Source organism: Apodemus sylvaticus, chromosome 8 (assembly GCF_947179515.1).
Source record: "Apodemus sylvaticus chromosome 8, mApoSyl1.1, whole genome shotgun sequence".
Classification (NCBI taxonomy): Eukaryota; Metazoa; Chordata; class Mammalia; order Rodentia; family Muridae; genus Apodemus; species Apodemus sylvaticus.
This window is the reverse complement of record NC_067479.1, coordinates 49,689,346-49,710,950: the sequence shown is the minus strand read 5'-3', so window position 1 is coordinate 49,710,950 and position 21,605 is coordinate 49,689,346. Positions and strand designations below refer to the sequence as shown.

At 41.0% G+C, this 21,605-nt stretch overlaps 1 protein-coding gene across 3 annotated transcripts in view; it reads left to right on the top strand.

Annotated features, from left to right (window-relative positions):
• The window catches only part of Enox1 (ecto-NOX disulfide-thiol exchanger 1), a 567,937-nt gene that overhangs the window by 527,648 nt on the left and 18,684 nt on the right, over positions 1-21,605 (top strand). For all 3 annotated transcript variants that reach the window (XM_052190902.1, XM_052190899.1, XM_052190900.1), the window contains exon 17: positions 18,228-18,330. In XM_052190902.1, the coding sequence (XP_052046862.1) occupies positions 18,228-18,330 (103 nt within the window). The remainder of the gene's footprint in view (positions 1-18,227; positions 18,331-21,605) is intronic.

Genomic DNA, 21,605 nt, shown 5'->3' with positions numbered 1-21,605 from the left:
TGGTATGGTTTCTTTCCAATCGATCACCATCTGTCAATTCCTAACTGTATTTTTGTCTAAATGGCAACAAAATTCAACAACATTTGGACTAAACACAGCACTGGACATTTGAACCCCTTCATTCAATTTCCTTGGGCTGGGGATTGATTTTACTTATATAATGCTTTCATTCCTCCACTGTTTATTAAATATTCACCATCACAGCAGGCTTTGTGTTAGACAGCAAGGAATCAAGATGGAAAACGACGGGTCCTCCTTTCAGAGTGTGAGTTGGGGAAATGGTCAATGTAGGAAGAGGGTTATATGTAAAATAGAAAGAACATTCTTCCAGTTAATAGTGTTTTTATCTCAGTAGTGAAATTTCACTTACTTTTACTCTCTTCTAATTTGCATTTTATAAACTTTACTCTGTCATATTCATAAGGAGAACGCTAATAGCTGTTATAAAGAGTAAAACTGAAGAAGCCTCTTCTGTCTTATATTTTTAAAAGCTTTATCTTGGTCCCCATAATATAAGTTAATATTTAAAATCACTGAAAACATTAATAATGGATACTAGCTAAAAATTAGCTTCTTTATATCTGTCGAAAAAAGGAAAGAAATTTTGTTACTTCGAAATGATGGAGCACTGGGTCTAAAGGATGAACAGGATTCAAAGTGCTTGCCTCTGACAGAGCTTTGACACTGTCCTCTCTCCCAGCTCCCTGTTGACTTCACGTAGCTCATCTTGGCCCAGGAAATGCTGACTGAATGTCTATAATGGCTGGTCTGTATCTCCCACAGTTTATCCTCTCTGTGTATAAGGTATCACATTCAGTCAGTGTGATTCAACAAATATCAGCAAAGGACCAGGCTTTATTCTTTCCCTGAAAACAATCATCATGGCTGTGGAGACAGCACTGGGTTTTATAACTAGATTGTTGCTGAAGTGAAGAGAAAGGACTAGAAGCAGAGATTGCAACCTGGATCCTGGGAGTTCTGTGTCTGAGGCTGCTACTGTAGTCTGTTTCTGCCTCTGCCAGATATCAAGTGTGTTTTGGAATCCTGAGGGAGGTGGAGTAGGCAAGCAACATGAAAATTATCTAGGAGGAGACATTTGCAACCCAAATGCTTCCCACAGGCATCTTCCACGTTCCCGTGTCCATGGTCTCAAGTCTACCTTTCCAAAGGGTGCTGGTTTATCTGCCGCTCTTTGATTTCACATCCTGGGGATGTTCTCTGCTAGCCATCAAGATTCCCTCCTCAGATTCCTGATTCCTGCAGAGCCCCTGCCTGTTCTTGCTTCATAGCAGCTTTCGCGTCCTCCTTCCCTCCCTTTGCCATCAGAGATCCTGCTGTACTATATAATGCTTGGAGCAAGGCTGACCTTGTGCTTCCTCAGCTACCCAACCAATCCTGCACAGGGCTCTTTCCCTTGTTCTCCTAAGAGTTCACCCTGACGTCAGCTTTCCTCTGGCCATTGTCCAGAGTATATGGAGAGTACATGTGGCTGACTCCCCATCAGTGTTCACTGCCACACACACTGGAGTTAGAAGTCACATAGATCCACTGAAAGTCCTTCACTACCAAAGAACAGCAGGCAAGCCAGTCTGCTAAGCCTGCTTCCTGGCCACCCTCCTGGTGGCCTCCTGCCTTGTGGCCTTTTTGCCCCAGGACTATTCAGTATTTACCATTTGCTGAGCTCAGCTGATGACCCTGCTGGTTCCCCAGTCATCCAGGACAGGATGGCTGCCCTCAGGAGGGGCCTGTCTCAATGTTTCACCAGCACACTACATTTGTATCATAGAGAATTTTTCAGTTGGAAAAGATAGTAATGTGTGCCTGGAGGGCTTTTTGTAAAAGGCAGCAGCCCATGGCACTGCAGTTCCGACCTGAATTGGGACAGTGCTGGTTCAAGTTCTAAGTCAGTTTCTTACTGACCATGACACCTCGGTCACGTCATTAGCTCTGTCATGTCTGATTTTCCTCCTCTGTGATAAGGAAATGTAGCCCCTGACCTCATATGTTAGGTTTGTTCTGTGTTAAGTAAAGTTCAAGTCCCCAGACTTGAACTAGTGTTCCTCTTGTCTCAGCTGTTCACAGGGTTTTCATGAGATATGGTATATTAGAGTTCTTATCACATTACCTCCCTCTAATAAGTCTCATGTAGTATTGATTGAACAAGTACAACTTGAGGTGGTCTCAAAGGGGAACTGCTGTGTGTGGGTCTCACTGACTCCTCAGCCTCTACCTTCATGTCTCTAGATGGTGCTTCTCATGCTGTAAGGCCAGTTCTCCCCACTGTCATCTGTGCTATGGGAGATTGTAGAGAACATGGCTCCTAGAGCTATCCCCAGACATAATGTCTATGCCATGGATCCAACCAACCCCCTGAGGTAGAATGTCTCAGAATATTAAATACAGTCATACTGTGATGCATTATCGACACCTTTTGGGCCTCTAGGGCTTCCCCTGAGCTGACCCAGCACATCAAAGGCTTCTAGAGAAGGTAAGAGAGAAGAAGCCTTGACCTTCAGGACTGGTGGATGCTAATATCGAGAAACCAATGAAGCATCAGAATTTTTTTCCCTTTCTTTTTAAATGACTATGCAAGTGATTTTATTTTGTGCTTTCTAGAATTTAATGTATAAATACTTGTATTTATATCATGTTCAGTCTCCCTCTCACCCCTTAAACTCTTCCCACTGGGCCTGCCTCCAATTCTGTCTTAAGTTCATAGTCTTTTATTCTTTAATTATCATTGTTACATATATACTCACATGTATAAATACACTATGCTAATTTCATTTTATGTTGTTCATATTAATGTGTTTAGGGATGACTGCTGACTTACGACTAGATAACCCATCAAGGGGCTCTTCCCCAGAGAAGACCAATAAAGAGCTACCATCAGTTAATAACTCCTGGGAGAGGAAGAGTCTGGTTTTTCAGTATGACATTTTTATTCACTGAGAATTTCATACAATGAATTTTGACCCTACTCGTTCCTTACTCTTTCATCTACCTCCTCCCAATCTTCCCCACCTCCCTACTCCTTCCCAATGTCATGAGTCCCATCTGCCCTGCCTGTATACTCCTGAGTATGGGGCCCTCCACTGTAGCATGGTTGACCTATCTGGGGACATACCCTTAAAGAATACCGCATCTCCTTCCAGAAGCCATTGACTCACAATAACACTCCTCATCTGGGAGTTGACTGTGAGCCCCTCCATGTTAGAATGTCAGCTGGCCTGATCTTCTACAGGCAGGTTTTTGTTTTTTGGGGTTTTTTTTGGTTTTTTGGGTTTTTTTGTTTGTTTGTTTGTTTTTTGTTTTTTTTGTTTTGTTTTGTTTTGTTTTTGTTTTTGTTTTTGTTTGTTTTTTTTTTCAGGGAACAAACTGTTATAAGTCCCCAAGAACACCAGTCCTGACATGTCGAGAAGATATGGTCCACTCCAACCCTCTCCATCCTCTGGCTCTTAGAATTTTCTGCCATCTATTTCTTGATAGTCTTAGCTTTCGTATTTCTAAGCCATGAGAGTCCCATACAATCCTTCTCACTCTTTGGGGTGGATACATTCTTGCCTTTCCTGGAATCATGGGAAATAACCGTTTCATTGCTTGTCCGCAGTAGACAATGTTGCCCATCTGGCTGTTTGCTTTTCTCCTTTCTTTCCTCTCTCCTCCTCAATAGTATCAGAAATGCAACATGCTGGCTGCTTGGTTTGTGAAGTTTTGGAACTGTCTTTGACGATCATTCCCATCTATTCTCCTTTTCTATGAGGAGAAAGTTGAGAACAGGTACCCAGCAGGTCAGTGCCAACTGCCTAGTGACTGGACCCAGAGGAAGATGTGAAGGGTGTGTCTCTACTCTCCTTCCTCCCCCAATGACAGCCCTAATCCTAGGAAGAGTGGGTTTAAAGGGGTTAACTGAAACAGACTCGCACTTGTCAGATTGCTTGTCCTACTTCCCACAGTTTGGAGGAAAAGATAAAGAAGTAGCTGATTAGCTTCCTAACTCTTGTCCACAGGGCCTCTGACTTCATGAACTGTGATGTTTATGAGTGGGGCATACAAGTAAACCACACAAGGCCATAGGACAAGTAAGCCATAGAAGGGGGTGAACCTTGTGCAGCGATGCTGGCAGAGTCAGTAGCAACCATGAATTCCTCCCATATAGACCTTGTTGACTGGCCCGTTCATCTTGCACAAGCAGCCATTGAAGCAGTTGTCCTAGAGGGCCATAGGAGAAGTCACACAACAGTGGTCTCTATTTTAAAGGTGTGGGTATGTAGAGTGTGACTCAGTATACTTAATAAACTATGTAGCTACTGGAGATGCTTACATAGAGTTCTTCAGAGTGAAATTTGCATGTCTTTGCTTTCTTTTCATTCCCTCTTAAATAATAAGGATAAAAGTGTAACAAAATTGCCATAGAAATTTGAAAACCATTCACACTTCAAACTCAACACAGTTAACAGGTTTGTATATCTATTTTGTAAGATTGCAGTAAAGGTCTAACACTGCATTTTTGCATGGATTTAGATTAAATGCCTATTCTATATTGTGTCAGTTCCATAAGTAATAAAAGTAAATAATGATACATTACAATGTACTCAGAGGTGGAGGGTTCTCAAATTTGGTTCTCACAGCAACGCTGGGGTTAGACAAATTGTTCTTGTTTTGCATAAGGGAATGTTAAGGTTTCAAGCAATGCTCTGCCTGAAGCTATCCAGTGTGTAGATCACGGTGACAGAATTAGAACACAGCTCCACTCAACCAAGTGGGCTCGCTTGCTTAGATATGGGAACTGCACTAAAAGCTTTATTGGAGAAACAAATTGAGATGGAAGCCAATTCTCCGCAAATGTTCAAGTGGTCAATTGTCACATCAATGGCATGAAAATAGTTGCTAGATAATGAAAGTTTGCAAGAAACAAGTTCCTTTGGGAGATATGGGATTTGTGCTTTGTAGAAAAGGGTTTAAGTTAGAAGGAGTAGGGCAAGGAGAAGAGACCATTCTAAGAACCATAGGAAATGGAAAAATACCAAGCTGTTAACAACCTAAAAACTTAACGTCTACTAGCTAGCTTTCATAATGCTGGAATGTTCTGTCAATGGTACTGAGTGGGAAAAGTCATCAACAGTTTTCCCAGCTGTGCACTACAATAATGACCAGCCTAACAAGATATAGCCACTGGTGTAATAGTAACACAAAAGTTATGGGATTGACCAACCACTTTCTGATCGGCTCCACAAGATGAAACCCATGGCTGGCACCACTAACTGGGCCAGGAAGCCATGGCTGGCTAGGCCATAGACTCTAAGGGAGAAACTTGTGCATAATAAACAGAATAAACTCACCCTGAGTCCTTATCTTTATACTTCTATATTAGTACATCTCTCAACCTTCATCAGAGAAGTTTCTCTTTGCAGTAGATGGTAGTACCTCAAGTTCACACTCTCACCCACAGAAGAGGGGATGGAAGGTTGTAAGAACCAGAGCAAATAGATATCTTTTTCAAAACAATGTCGCCAGCCGTGACAGAACAGTTGCACACGTGAACTCGCAGTGGCTAGGGCTGCATGAACGAGGCTTGCACAAGATCAAGCAAACCAAAATGAGCGCATGGATGAGTGAAGGGCTCAGATAGTCCTGCCCCTATTGAGCAACTGGAAGCTTCTGTGGGGAGGGAGGGTCACTTTTCTTCTGGAATTATAGGATGTTTACAGGAGCACAAAGAAGGGCTTAAGTTCAGTTTTGGTTTGTTTTTTATTAAGCACATGGTCAGATTCCATGGAGTCACAAAGACACCAGTTGTACCCAGAACCCACATTTTAGTTGATTTAGCCATTGCTTGGTCCTTTTTTTTTTTTTAAGAGACAAGCTGTATAGCCCTGGCTGTCCTGGAACTCACTGTGTAGACCAGGCTGGCCTCGAACTCAGAAGTCTGCCTGCCTCTGTCTCCCAAGTGCTGGGATTAAAGGCATGCACCACCATTTCCCAGCTCAGAATCTACATTCTAGACAAGTAGCTTTCTATATTGAGACTTTCTGATGATCAGCAATCTTCTAAGCATTAGTGAAAGAGCTAAGGTGTAAGCCTGAGTATGTCGTAACTTTCCCACCTCTTTATGGCTACCTCTCATTTAAAATTTATTTGGTTGTTTGGTTGTTTGCTTGGATGTTTGTTTTTGAGGCAGGGTCTTGCATGGGTCTGTCCTGGAGCTTCCTATCTGGACCAGGCTGAACTCACAGAGATCTGCCTACCTTTGCCTCCTAAGTGCTAGGATTAAAGTCATGTGCCGCCATACCCAGCTCATTTTAAATCTGAACAAGGCCGTGATTGGTTCAATCAGACAAGCACAGTGGTTAGTTGACAAGGAGGAACAGAGGCTTAAGAGGATGAAATGGAAGAACCTTGATGACAGGGAATGGAGAAGAAAAGAAATGAAGATGGAACCACTTTGGCATTGACCAGTATTAGGATGTCAGAAGGAGAATGGGGGCAATAGACCAGCAGAGGAAAAGAATAAGCCAGTGAAGATGAAGTAAAAATTAGGACAACGGCCGGGGCTTTGCATGTAATAGAAGTGAAGCAAGTATCTTGGTGTTGCTAATGTCTAATATGCCAGGATAAGAGGAATGAGAAAATAGCCAGCAGAAAGGTGGCTAGAAACCCATCAGGTGTGTCTTATGGGGTACCAGTGAGCAAGTTCCGACTCGGTACTAAGGCAGTCTATGCAGTTGGTGGACACCACATATACAGGAAGTTATGCAGGACAAAGAAAATAGAAATAAAAGCACAGAGGCCACTGGACTGATGAAATGAAATACTCACAGAGTTCATGTGCCGGTTTCTCCACCGGTTTCTATGTCTGGGAGGCTAGAATACATGGGAGGGAACTGGAACAAAGGAAGGGAAAAGCGTGGTTCTAGCTCTGCTACTGTTGTATCCATTCCTCCATTGATGATCACCAAGACTGCTTCTGTAACTTAGCTATGATGCATAGTGTCTCCATAAATGTGAATGAGCCAGTCTCTGTGGTTTAGTAACTCCGATTCCTTTGGGTTCCTTACCAGGAGTTACAGTACAGGTGGATCATATAGTAGTGCATCACTGTACATTACCGAGAGTTACAGTACCCTGGCTTATAATGGTTGTTCTATTTTGAGTTTTTTGAGGACCCTTAATGCTGAATTTTTATAGTTTTTATATTAATTTACACGCCCACCAGCACTGTAAGAGGCTTTCACTGACTTGGTGTTTTTATTTCATTGTTGGCCATTATAACTGTAACCTGGATTTGCATTTCCCTGATGGCTAAGGATAATGGTCATTTTATGTGTCTTTTCTCTCGTTCTTTTCATACGTCCATTTGTTGGTTATATTATTTAGATTTTCCCCCATTGGTGTTTAATTTTTGAGTTCTTTATATATTCTAGATTGTATTCAGCAGATCACATTCTATAATCTGTTTCTTTACTCTGTTAATTTTTCCTTTGGTCTGCAGACATTTTGTCATATTACATACTCCTAGCTGTTAATTCCTATTATCTTGTCCTTAGTTGTAAGAACCCTTTTCAGAAAGTACTTGTTACCTATATCTAAAGTTGTTTTGTTTGTTTATTTTTGTTTTGTTTTTCTTTAGAAATTTTAGATTTTCAGAGCTAACATCAAGGTCTTTGATACATTTCAAATTGATATTTCTATAGGGTGAAAGATGTAGATCTAGTTTCATGTAAATATCTGCAGTGGTTTGAATAGATTTGGCACCCAGAGATTCATGTCCGGCCATAGGAAGTGGCGCTATTAGGAGTGGTGGCTTTGTTGGAGGAAAAGTATCATTGTATAGGTAAGCTTTCACACCCTATGCCTCGTTTGCTTGAGACACACCTTCTCGCTGACTGTGGATGAAAGTCTCATTTCTGCCTTTGGATCAGGATGTAGAACTCTTGACTCCTTCAGCACCATGTCTGCCTGCACACTGCCATGCTTCCCACTATGATGATAATGGACTGAACCTCTGAAACTGTAAGCCAGCTCCAGTTAAATGTTTACCTTTGTAAGAGTTGCATTGGTCTCTTCACAGCAATGGTAACCCTAAGTCAGTCAATATCCAGTTTTCCCAGTACTATCTGGAGAAGGGGCTGTCTTTTCTCCAATGTATGTTTTTGACACTTTTGTCAAAAAGTAGATGGGAGTTTAGTTCTAAGTCATCAATTCAGTATTATTGATCTCTCTCTCTCTCTCTATTTTAGAGCCAGTAGCGTGCTATGGCTCTGCAGGAAAATTTGAAACCAAGTGTAGCCTCCAAGTGTAGAATTTTTCTGTTTGCTCAAAATTGCTTTGAGTGTTTGGGATACATTGTGCTTTCATATGAGAGCTGAGACTTCTATGAATGGAGTTATTGGGATATTAATAGTTGTCTTAGTTAGGGTTTTACTGCTGTGAATAAGTGACCATGACCAAGGCAACTCTTATAAAGGCAAACGTTTAATTGGGGCTGGCTTACAGTTTCAGAGGTTTAGTCAGTTATCGGCATGGCAGGAACCATGGCGGTGTGCGGATGAACATGTTCTGGAGAAGGAGCTGACAGTTCTACATCTTGATCCACAGGCAGCAGGAGGACTGTCTTTTGCAGGTAGCCAGGAGGAGACTAGAATTCCATACTTAGTGGAGCTTAAACCTAGGAGACCTTGAAACCTGCCCCACAGTGACACACCCCCTCCCACAAGGTCACACCTACTTCAGCAAGGTCACACCTCCTAATAGTGCCATTTCCTGTGGGCCATGCATGCAAGCACATGAGTTGATTGTGACCAAACCTATTCAAACCACTGCAGTGGTGAATGAATTGAACCTGTACGTCACCTATAGCAGCAGAACATTTACTTTTAAGTGTGAGCATAGGATGTCTTTCTACCTTCTAGTATCTTCTATAGTTTTTTGTTTTGGTTTGGTTTTTTACTTAGGTCTTTTACATTTTTCATTGTATAAGCTTCCTTGGGTTTATTCCTGTGTGGCTTTTGAAACAATTATGAATGGGATTGCTTTTCTGTTGTTGTTTTTTTTTTTTCTCAAAATGTTTGTCATAGCTATGCATGATTTTTACATGTTGATTGTGTGTCCTGCTGCTTTTATTCAATATGTTTATCAGATCTAAGCTAAGACTTCTAGTGGATTCTTAGAGGTCTTTTAAATATCAGATTATAACATCCACAAATAGGACCACTGTGACATCTTCCTTTCCTGTTTATTTCCTTTTCGTTTATTTCTCTTAGTCTGGTTAAAGCTTTAATATTAAGATCTACCTACTTCTCTAGTTTGTCAACCAACATAACTGCCTCATAGACTTTTTATAACAGTTGCTTGTTGTATCCTGAGTTTCATGTCCCTTTGTGTGCCTAGTGCCCCTAAAATCTTAGAATTCCCTGGCACATAGAGTAAGCCTTTTATATATATATGGCCCAGATAATATTTTTTGAAGTGGTTGAAAGTGAAAAAACTGAGTTCAATTGAGTTAAGAATAGAAAGAACACCCTTGTCTGGTTCCTTATTTTAGAACACATACTCTATTTCTGTAACATGGGATATAGTTGAGTGGCACACAGCCTACCTTCTGTCTATTCCTTTGAGGCTTATAATACTTTGTCCACCATTAACCGTCTTTTCCCATTAGTCTCCTGCACTCTCTTGCCACCATTCATGATTCTCAACTTTGACCCCCTAGCTCTAAAATGTCCAGGATCTAGAGTATCATTTCTAGAATGCCTAGTAGACACATCCTTCTTCATACTGCTTCTATGGAGCAAAGGGTTAGGATAAAGACTCTTCATTATTTTATGTTTCTAATATTAATTTCCTTCATTTGATAAGACCTTTTCCATTGACTAGAGATTTATACTAGTAATAAGGACAGTGATGTTTTTAAGGAAAGATAACCATGTGTAATTTGTGATTCAGTGCCCTTGAAAAAAATGAATCCTCCCCCCAAAATTACCCTAAGTAGACAGCATAGACCTTATTGTATCTGTTAGAGCTATTAGATAGCTTCTATCTCTGTTGAAGTTCTTGAAGGAAATTATTTAATTCATCCAAAAAATAAAGAGATCTTTGTAGCACAAATCAAGTCTGGGTCCCACCTTAAGAGGCTTTGCAGACTTAGAGATTTCAATTTTACATTATCTGATACCCTTGGAAATGGTCACCTTTAATGTTCAACATTTGGTTTGTCTCTGTGGAATTGTTCCCATAGTGTTTTGGCATGTGTCCACTTGAGATTAATCATGTGAAATCTGTCAACCTAGCTACACCAGACTTTTGACCTCAGAAAGAGTTTCCCACTTCCCACAGTAGAGCTGAAGGGCTAGTTGCCATATGTTATAATGTGCTGGATAACACTGAGAGTATGTGTGTTATGGTGTGGGAGGTGATAAACCTTGTTTTTTGGAAAATGTGAACTGGCCAGCTCTTTGTCTCAGTGAGTCAAGGTTCTTGCTGTAAACTCCTGAGAAATGTCCCCTAGAAAGAAAGATGAGAGCTTTGTGTTTCTCAGATAAAAGCTTGCACATACCATTTCCTTTCAAGTATTTCAACAAGATGCCACACAAACCTTAAATTCAGAATTTCTGAAACTGGATACATCATCTCCTGTTCACCAGGCACCTAACTCATTCCCAGAATTTATCTATTTAATTTCACCCCATAAATATTACATTTCCTGCATTCTACACATTATTAACTTAGATTTGACCCTTGTTATTAAGAAATAAAAATGATGACACTATTACTCACCCACTTTATGTCCCTGCATCCCCTTTCGTTTGCCTCCAACCCAATGTCCTAGAGTGCAGTTCTGTTCCTGTAAAACCCTTCACTGGTTAAGGCTTCCAGATAACATAAATTCTTTAAGATCTATCTGCTTCTTCAGTTCCTTTTACCAACATGCCTGCTTCACAGTCCTTTGTAACACAGCCCTTTTGTATGGCTTGTCATACTCCAAGTGTCACTTCTCTGTCACTTTGTGCTCAGTTTCCCTAAAAGCTTAGAATTCCTAGGTATAGAGTAGGTATTTTATCTACATGTCACAGATGATGATTTTGAGTTGTTGAAAATAGAAAGTTCAACTGCAACAAGGTTTTAGTTTGGGGGGATTACCTGGTTTCTTACTGTTTCTGTGTATTTAATTTACTTTAACCTTCTTGATGGAAGAAGTTTATGTTTTTTGTATTGATGTGTTTTTAGAAACATCAGATCTATATGTTTAGAAACTAAAAGTCACATGAGACTAAAATATTGCCTACGTTTACTTTATATTTTGTAGACTACCACCATCTTGCAGACTACCACTAATTGTAATTATCTTTTTCAATTAGGCAGTAGTGTTATAAACACAGATTAATCAGATTATATTTATTTTCCTCAGGAACCAATAATTTGTGAGTCACTAACACAAAACAACACCTTTCTAATAGGTGGAAAAAGGTAGAACCATAGCACATAAAATAGCTACCTACTATCATCATGCTGTCTTTTAGTACTTAAACATATTAATACGAACTTTAAGGATACCATTAGCAAAATATGTGACATAAATGCTCACCAGTCTAGAAAACAATATGACCTTGAATTATACCTGTGGCAGGCTTAAGTGTAGAGGCTCAGACAGGGGTAATTTTTGAGTGGTCACAAGTCTGTGTAATTCACTAAATGATAGTATAGACCTGTGTAGCTAGTTATTAGGTCAGATACACTTTTGACTATAACAGAAAAGGTCATGCTCACTTTCAGAGCGTCTAAAGACAATTCATCATAGGTGACAAGTGCTCCTCAGAGCCCATGGAGTCAATGGGTCCTGTCCCACTTTCCAGCAAAGTTTGTCTCCCTTCTTGAAGACTTAAAAAACAAACCAACAAAGAAAAACAAAACAAAGCAAAAAACCAGGAGCACCTCAAAGCTGAAGAATTTGCCAACCCCTAGCTCTCTGGCAGGCCCGGGTCCTCTGGACAGGTGTGGGTACTACGTGGGGAGTTAGTTCTACCCTACAGCCGCTGCCAGTGAGGACAGGGCATGTTTCCACAGGAGGATGGTCCTGTCTTTTATCTTCACTGGTCTACTGCTATGGCTTTATCAGAACAAGTCACAGCTCTATCTGGGTTCTAGCCAGCGCTATTCTGTAGCATTTGTTGGGGCCCTGTTCAAAGTCTGTTTCTTAATGGCTCAAGCACTGGAGATGGGGACAGGTACTGAACAATACCCGTGGGTAGCATCGTCTGTGTGCATTTGCCATTCCCCACCAACTCCTGACATGTTGGCTTCCTCCATCATCCACTTCTCATACTTAAACTCAATCTTCCACTGTGTGCTGGCCTCAGGACACATCTCAGTCTTAGCAATTAATGTGGGCCTGTTGTCTGCTAAACTCTTGTGTGTAATTTCATTTGTCTGCAATTATTATTCAGGCTGTGAACAGATCACTCTCTCTCTCTGAAAGATATTTCCACTTAGCTCTGAGGTTCATTACTGGTATTTTTTTTTTTTTTTGATGATGTAACCATCATCTTGGTTAATGTTCTTTCTCCTTCCTAATCCTCTCCTGGGAGACTTCATAGAAACTTAGCCTGCAATCTGCTTACTGTCCTTCTATTACAGGCATGGAAGCCCAGTGCACACCTGTTTATCTTTAATGTAAACCATGCACAAAACTCAGCAGACTCCTTGACGCCATTAACCCAGAAAGATGAAATCTACATAGGCCTTATCTGCTCTAATTGTGAAAGCTTGATCTGGAAATGCCATACATTACTTCTCATAAGGAATTCCTGTTCCTATCCCGATTACTCTGCAAAATTCTCCATTTCTACACAAACCTTAAGGTTTGTTGTATTTTAAAGTTCATTGTGTGTAAATGAAAAAATATTAATATTTTGTATATACTAATGCTGGAAACAAATACAGTAGCAATTATTCCTTAACCAGCTAGTTTCCCAAATAACCACCCAGAAACCTTTTAATATTTCAAAACTTGGGTCTTAGCTGGACAGACTCTCAGCTAGTTCATCTAAGTTCATCCAGCCATGTAGCTAGCTAAACCTTCCAGGCCCATAGTCACACCTGTCTCCTCTCATGTCTCCCAGTGAAAGGCCTCTTCCTCTTTCTTTTTCCTAGTGTTCCTTTCTCCCTCTCAGGAAGTCCTGCCTTCCACTTTCTGCCCAGCTAATTGGCCATCAGATTTATTATTGACAGGTGCATAGAACACCCACCCACCCCCCAAAAAAAACCTGCCATCCAAGATTACTGTACCTAGTAATCAGTTAGGGAAAACCATAGAATTTATTGCTAGGAGACCAGCCTAACAGGATACTTACAGGAATACTAGAGACAAAAGGATAATAGCTTTTCCATCCTTCAGACACAAGATATTCTCTCTACAGTTCCTCTTTTTAGTCCAATAAAAGTCTCTTTTCTTTCAAATATAAACTGAATACAATAACAATTATGAAAAACATCAACTATGGCTTACATTATAACATCTAGTACATAAACATTTGTCAGTTCAGAGACAGTATTCTATTATCTATCCTATCTTACTGAGTTAGAGTTTTGTCTCCAAAATCATTTTCTTTCCTAACTTGTATTACCATACTAAAAAGATTATCTTAGCATAAAACATCTCAAATCCTAAAGAACTTAAGCTTAATTGTAATATTATAACTTTCTAGTATTCAATACCATCAGAGATTTGAGAAGGAACAAATATTACCTGTGTATTGAGGAAGTGCAGGACACAGCTTTAAAATTCATAGAAGTGACAGAGATAGCTGATTGCCTAGTCTCCAATATCCTCTAAAACACTGGAGCATCATCTTCAGCCTTCTGGCCCAGAATGTCTGGATGTCTGGCACACCTTTTTTTGTAAAGCATGATCTATCTTAGGGAATTTTTGACATGGTGATAAGAGCAGCACACACTGTGATTGCTGAATGGAATGTTCTCGCTTGCCCTTTAGGCCCATTTGTTCTGTAGTGTGGCTCAAATCGGGTATTTCTTTGTTCCTTTCCTGTCCAGATGATTGGGAAAATTTGATATTGAAGACCCCCTATTGTATGTAGGCTGTTCTTTATCCCTTCAGGTGTTCCTGTGGTGGGTGCAGGTATGTGTAATTGTTATGTCATCCATTGTTAATATATGATGGCTTTTTTGTGTGTCTTTGATCTTTTTATTTAAATTCTTCCCTTTCTGGTGTGAGTATCACGGTCCCTCCTTGCTTTTAGTTTCCATCTGTGAGCACCGTCTTTGTCCAGCCTTTCACATTGAGTCTATAAGCAGTAGCATGAGAGTCTTTTTGGATGTTTTTGTTCAGGGCAGCATATAGTTAGATCTTGATTTTTTGCTTTCGTTTTGTTACTGTTGTTTGATTTGGCCAGTCTGCATATTTCAGTCCATGAAATTAATCCATTTGCCCTCGACATATTGATAATTATGAACTCCCCCTCTTTTGTTAGTCACTTCCTGATTATTGTGTGTGTTGTTTGGGTTTCCTTTCCAGCATGCTAACGTGAGTTCCCTTTCTCTTTTATACAACTATTCTTTCTGTGCCTGTGTGTTTCATGGTGGTAGCTACCATCCTTTTGTTCCTAGTATTCCCTTAAGTATCCTGTTAGGCTGGTCTCCTAGTGATAATTCTGTGGTTTTCCCTAACTGATTACTGGGTATAGTAATCTTGGATGGAGGGTTTTGGGGGTATATGGGGAGTGCTCTATTGTTGCTTTTTCTTCTTTCATGACTTTGGTTATATCTGCATTCTTCTAACCTGTGAGGTCTCTGCAAAGAAACCTTTTAAAAATCTAATGGGAATTCCCTATTATGTGACCTGAAGCTTTTCACTTGCTGCTTTTGGAATCTTTAATTGTATTGTACTTTTACCATCTTGTCTATAACATTTTAGTGAAGTGTTTCATTTTGTTTGTTAAATCTTGTTGAGTCCATTGAGTTTTTTTTTTTTTTAGTTTGTTATATCTTTTTTCTTTTTTTTTTAATTTTTTTTGAATATCATCTTCATTTACATTTCCAATGGTAAAAACCTTTCCCGATTTCCCCCCTCCCCAAAGACCTCCAACCCCTCCTCCCACCTCCTGCCTCCAAGTATATGCCTCTCCACTTGACCCACTCCCATCTCCCCCCAACCCTGATTTCCCTTTGTTGGGGCCGCTATTGAGCCTTTACCTGACCAAAGACCACTTCTCCCACTGGTGCTCAACAAGGCATTCCTCAGCCACATTTTTGGCTGGAACCATGTGTACCCCTTGGTTAATAGTTTAGTCCCTGGGAGTCTTGGGGTGTCTGGGTGGCCGGCATCCTTGTTCTTCCCATGGGGCTGTAACCCCTTCAGCTCCTCCAGATCACCCTCCAGCTCCTCCATTGGGGACCCCATGCCCAGACTAATGGTTGGCTGCTAGCATCTGCCTCTGTATTTGTAAGGCTCTGACAGAGCCCCTCCAGAGACAACCATGGCATGCTCCTTTTGGTATACATTTCTTGTTGTCCATAGTAGTGTTGGGGTTTGGTGACTGTTTATAGGATGAATCCCCAGGTAGGGCAGTCTCTGGGTAGCCTTTACTTCAGTCTCTGCTCCACACTTTGTCTCCTTTATTGCTCCTGTGAGTATTTTGTTCCCTTTCTCAGAGGAACCAAAGCACCCTCACTTAAATCCTCCTTCTTCTTGAACTTCCTTGCTGGTTGAATTGTAACTTGTTTATTTTGAGCTTTTGGGCTAACATCCATTTATCAGTGAGTGCATACCATGTGTGTTCTTTCGTGATTGAGTTTCTTATAGCAGAATATCGCTGCCTCTTTGAGAATTCAAGAATGTTTCTGCTATTATTTCATGAAGTAGGTTTCTAATGTTCTTTTCCTTCTGGAAGATCTGCTTTCTCATTTCTTTAGGTTACCTATCTTGTGCCTTGTGAAATTTCCTTAGCAAAATTATTTTGTATTCCTTTCATAGATTTTGTTTCATAGATCTATTTCTGGAAAATTCCTGAGTTCCTTTGGAAGCTCTGTGCTTCTTTTTTTGTTTCTTATATCCCTATACCAATATCTGTGCATCTTGTGAAAAAGTTGCCTCTTCTAATTTTCTGAAGTAGTTTGTGTAGAAAAGTATTTTGTTTTTTATTTACAATGGATATGTGCTGCTGGTTAGGTAGATCTCTTGGCTTTCTTATGGGTGTTCTCAAAAGTTTAACCTGTGGGAAATTTGTTTGGCCATGGTGATATCAGCAATGTGTATTGGATCTCAGTGGCCTAGATTAAAGTGATTCATGAAAATAGTATTATGACCTTGCAGTTCATATAGATTTCTAAAGGTATATATATCCTTGGGTGTCACCATGTAGAACTCCTATGGCACTGGGACCTGTGATGGCCGCTGCCACAGTCTTGGTGATACAAGATGTAGCTTGGACAGTTTGTTCTAGATCCTAGAATAAGTACAAGTGACACCAAGGATGTAGGGAAAAGTCCCTGACCATAAAACATGAAGATCCTTCCCTCTAGGGCCCTTGGGATGAATATAGTCTCTCCCTGAGCCTATAGAAATGACTCTCACAGGTTTTGAATCACTGGATGGGAAAGGACCTTCCATGCTTTCCAAAGAATGAGCGCAGTGATGCGGGGGGAACACCGCACTGGTCACCACAGTGTCTCAGGGTGTAATTGCTAGTTGGTCTTGGGCTTGTGGTGCAGTAGCTACTCCTCTGAAACAGTAGAGGATAGGTGGCCTTTTACAGTCCAAGGACAAGTAGAGATGATATCAGGGCTTTGTCCTTAGCGCCTGTGGACCACAGACCAGGGCCTGTGGTAAATACTACATTTCCTGGGGTGTATTCAGATGGCATCTGTGTGCAGCATGCTGTTTTCCGTGTTCCTGGTGATATATAATGTGGAGATCATCCCTAGATCTGTGGATACTGATAGAGCATTTTTATCTGTGGTTCTGTGGCTGTACAACTTGGATGAATAGACAAGTGTGGTTGATGCAGAACCTGTCCTTACTAGCAACTGAAATCCCGAGAAGGAGACCACCCAAATTCTGTGGGACCAACACCTGAGGCTCTGATAGGCTGCTTATCCTGAGGCTGTAAGAGTTTTCAGGAACTGCCTGATACCTTGTGAAGATGCACAGGTTTCAAGGCTTGTAAGGTAGGATGGCATCTAGCAGTAACTTAGACTCTGGTAACTTCAACTTACCTTTCCCTTACAATGCATAACATCCCTGCCTCCCTCGCAGCCAGAGACCTAATGTTAAAGATGCCGTTTGCCCCATCCTCTTGGGCACCATCCTGACACTGCACTTTATTTGGGGGTCCAGTCACCTTCCTTGCTGATTTCCAACTACTCGCCTCAAGTTACAGTTGTCTCTTTGTTGCCCTGGTATCTATCCCTGGCGAGGTTGAGTACAACGTGCATTTATCCAACCATGTTGGATCTCTCTCAAAGGGAGGAAGCTGCGTTCCAGTTAGGAGTTTCGCTCCCACAAGACTCAACTTCCCTGGTGATTACACATCTGTACAAGCTATTAAGTTTCTATCAAATCACATTCTATTTCACGTTATAAATCAATAACGGGAGGACATGAGTTAGATCTTTATCTCTAACTTTAACTTTTAGAAGCTAAAATAATTCCAAACAGCTGAGCCTTGGCATGCCATGGGAAGCTCTTGTTCAATTCCTCATTGTTTACTTAAGAAAATAAACAAACAAAAAATAAAATAAAACCATCTCCTAGGTGTGCCTTCCCTTCCCTACTTTCTTCATAAGAATCCACTCCTACTCAAATACTCCACTGTCAGCTCTACCTCAGCTTCTCAGCCCATCCTGAAGTCTATGTTCATTCAGTTATTACATAATCCATCTTTTATAAGCTTTGACACATTCCCCAAAATTCTATGTTTAGATTAAAACATATTATCATGGCTACAGTCAAATACAGCCTTTGTGAATAGAGGTGTTTGGTTTGGTTTAATTGACAAAAATCTAAGATAGTTTTGTCAAATTTGTTACTCTTAAATCGTATCTTGGATGTGTGAGAGCGAAATTAGGAGCCTATTATTGTAAAAATAACCTTAAGATTTTATCTGCACTTCTAAGAGGAAGCGATGGCCTGTTTTATAGAGTTTAAGGGTGGGGTCTGAAATGCATGGGATCTACATAAATACCTACATGGCTTTTGTGTTTTAACTTTATAGGAAATCAATGTGTTGACAGTTGCATTGGTTAACCAAGACCGAGAGAACAACACGGAGAGAAGAAGCCAGGGCTTAAAATCTGAGAAGGAGGCCCTGCTGATAGGTGAGAGAAATCGCTTCTTATCATTTATTTATAGAAATCATCCCCAGAGATCAGCTTGGACAATAGTTTAGTAACTCACTTCCACTGAGACAACAATCTAAATAGCCACGCCTCCCAGTCGGAGGCCAGACTTAATTCATCAAGACTATGCAATGCGCACCTCAAATGCGTGTCACAGACTGACAAGCGGTTCCTTCTCACCTGGAACTGGAAACATTAGGTAGTTGTCAGTCAGAAAATAGGTTAATTCACATCTCATGTGTCATAACTCTGAAAATTTTAAAATTTAAAAAGAGGTCCTGTTGGTTCTTGTTCAAACGTTCACAAGCCAAGTCAGGAGTTTAGGCAGTTTTGAACCTGGAGATGAGTCTCTAAGCCCCTTAGCAGAGGCTCCATTCCAAGGCCAGACCTGTGGTGCTGCTTATTAATCACTGTACCCAGAATAGTGTTGTCAGGATAACTGGGAATGTCTAAACCAGATTCCCACATCACGTGGGTTCATTTAGTAGAGATGAACAAGAGATGCTGGTCCCTAAGGAAGAGAAAGAGAAAATAAGTTACTCTTCACCTACTACATCCACTTGCTCCAAAAGATATAGCCAGTGGTCCTGGCTGCACCTTGGTAGAGACCCCAGCATGGGGGTTCCAGTCTCCTGGTGCCACCCCCCCCTCCTCTGGCGAGGATCAAGACCACAGTACACAGGAGGCAGGCTGTTCCCACCCCTCCCCCCAGGTCATTATCTGGCAGAAGCAACATCTTCTAAATATTGCATCCGCTCTCACCTTTAAAATGACAGGTTCACTGGGGCCTGCAGAAGCTGGCACGGGAGAAATTAAATTCAAAAGATAGTCCAAACTTCATCCATCACACATAGATTTTTCAACTACAGGGTTATTGAATGTGACACCGACTTAGAGATACTCCAAGGAAAACCGATTGTTTTTTTCTCTCTCTGATGATATACAGCTGTAATAATATGCCATGAACATGTCTCAAAAGACATGCTGATATATGCAACGAGCCCATAGGTAGCTGCTAACTGGCTGTTTCTCCCCTCAGAAAATATTTCCAATTCTGAAAGCTGTTTTTTTTTATTCAGTGTGACTAAGATATGAATACTGCCCCTAAAATGCTTTTGGGTATATAACAAAATTCATAATGATCTGGAGAAAACTTTCCAGAAGTGTGAATAATACTGACCACGTACAAGCTTTTACAATTTAGAACAGGTCCCTATGTTGTTTTCCTTTTCATTGGAGAGTACCTCCTATTTAATTTTGCATTCTCCTTAGAGAATACAGTTCATTAATGATGTCTTTTAAATAGTTCTGTGCCTATATAGTATAAAATGTGTGTAGATTATAAATGTATTTATATATACACATTTAGTCAATTTCTACAAAATTTTAAGTATGTACTTGATTATTGTAAATTCTGAATTATTCGTGTGTGTGTGTGTGTGTGTGTGTATGTGTGTGTATGTGTGTGTATGTGAGAGACCATGTGTGCAAGTGCCCACAGAACCCAGAGGGATCAGATGCCTCTGAAGCTGGAGTCGAGGCCATCGGAAGCTACCTGACATGGATGCTGGAAGCCAAACTTAAATCCTAATAAACACTGTTACCTGCTGAGCCCTCCCTCCAGCCCCTAATCATTATCCATTAAGGAGAGGAGATGTGGCGGGGGAGGGGTGTTGTTTACAACTCTCTACCTCTACTAATGCCTTTATTATCAGAGAAAAGAAATTAGCTATTTCAGCATACTAGAAAGACAACTCTGAGGACATCCAAATCTTCAATAACAGCGCAGCCGACTGAATGTTCCCCTCACAGTTCACCTTCAGAGCCAGCCTACCTGTAAACAGTCTATTGGAATAAAAGAAAACAAGGAATATACTCATCTTGAGTCGGTACATGAAAACCTTCTACTACAAAGGAGACTTTAGTGTTGATCAACATAAACCAAGGAACAATCTTTCCTTTCAGTTCTGTTATATTTTTACCTGCCTCTAGTAATGGCTTAACAAAAGATAGGACTTCCTCCCACAAATCCGCCCACTAAATAGTCATATTCTTCTAAAAGAGAGCAATCCTTTTGACTCCCGAAAGGATTCTGTGATGGAGACGTATCTCCAAGCTGGGCAGTGGATCCTGTGGAAGGCTGCCATTGCCTCTGTCATTAAGGCCCCACCATCCCAGTTACCATCCACATTGCGGTGAAGTGTCCATGGTCCACTGTGGTTTTCCCCATTTCCCCTTTATAGTAACTGCGTCCCACCCTCTCTAGGGCCCCTCACCCCACCCAAATCCTATCACCATGGTCCCATCTTGGATTCCAGGTTTCTGCGTTTACTCCAGGTTATATTATTAGCTGGCAAACATCTGGGACTATGTGAGAGTATATTCAAGTGCCCCAACACCCTCTCAGGACACATTAATTTTATATGAAAAATGACACAAATTTGAGTTGCCTGGAAGACAAAGGGAGTGAAAAACAAACTACTTTAGATGCATTCGAATGAATATGGGAATGGTGTTAGAACTTCCGGAGTAAGGAAGTTAGTGACCTGTGGTCATTTGTTTGGCAAGGTCTTCAACCAAAGCAGGTTTTGTCCATTCTCAGGACCACATATAAAATACAAGGCTTTGTTTCATTTATTTATTTTATTGTGACACGTTAACAACAACAACAAAAAAAATCAGGACACTGCTCCTCATTGTGAATCCCACACAGATGCAGTCAAACCCCTTCTTAGTTTGAGCTGGGTACTGAGTAACTTCCCTCCAGCACACACACACACACACACACACACACACACCTTCCCACCCCAGGTTCTGAGAACCATGAGGTTCTTCATGGTCAGGCAGAACGTATGATCCCACCATCCTCACTCCTCTTCCGGCCAGGATCTATACATGCTTTGGTTACTTGTCCTCTCCTCACATCTCCGTTCCCACTGCTGTGTCACCGGCTCATGCATGTCCCCTGTGTTAGAACTGGAATGCTGTGCATAATGCATAATAGTTGACCATAAAGACACTACACTTACAGAAAGTTGAATGGTAACTTTTCGGTATTTTTGTTGAGTGGAAGTGAGGCTACAATCCTCCCATCCAAGCATGGTCTCTCCAGAGCACCGTGGCTCCCCTGACCACCTCTGTGCCTGTCTGCCCAGCTTCCCAGCCCCCTCTGAAACCGTTTATTTTCCCAGTTTCTTAATCCAGCCCATCAGCAGCACTCAGGATGGCTGGATTAAGATGGTAATCTTTCTCCT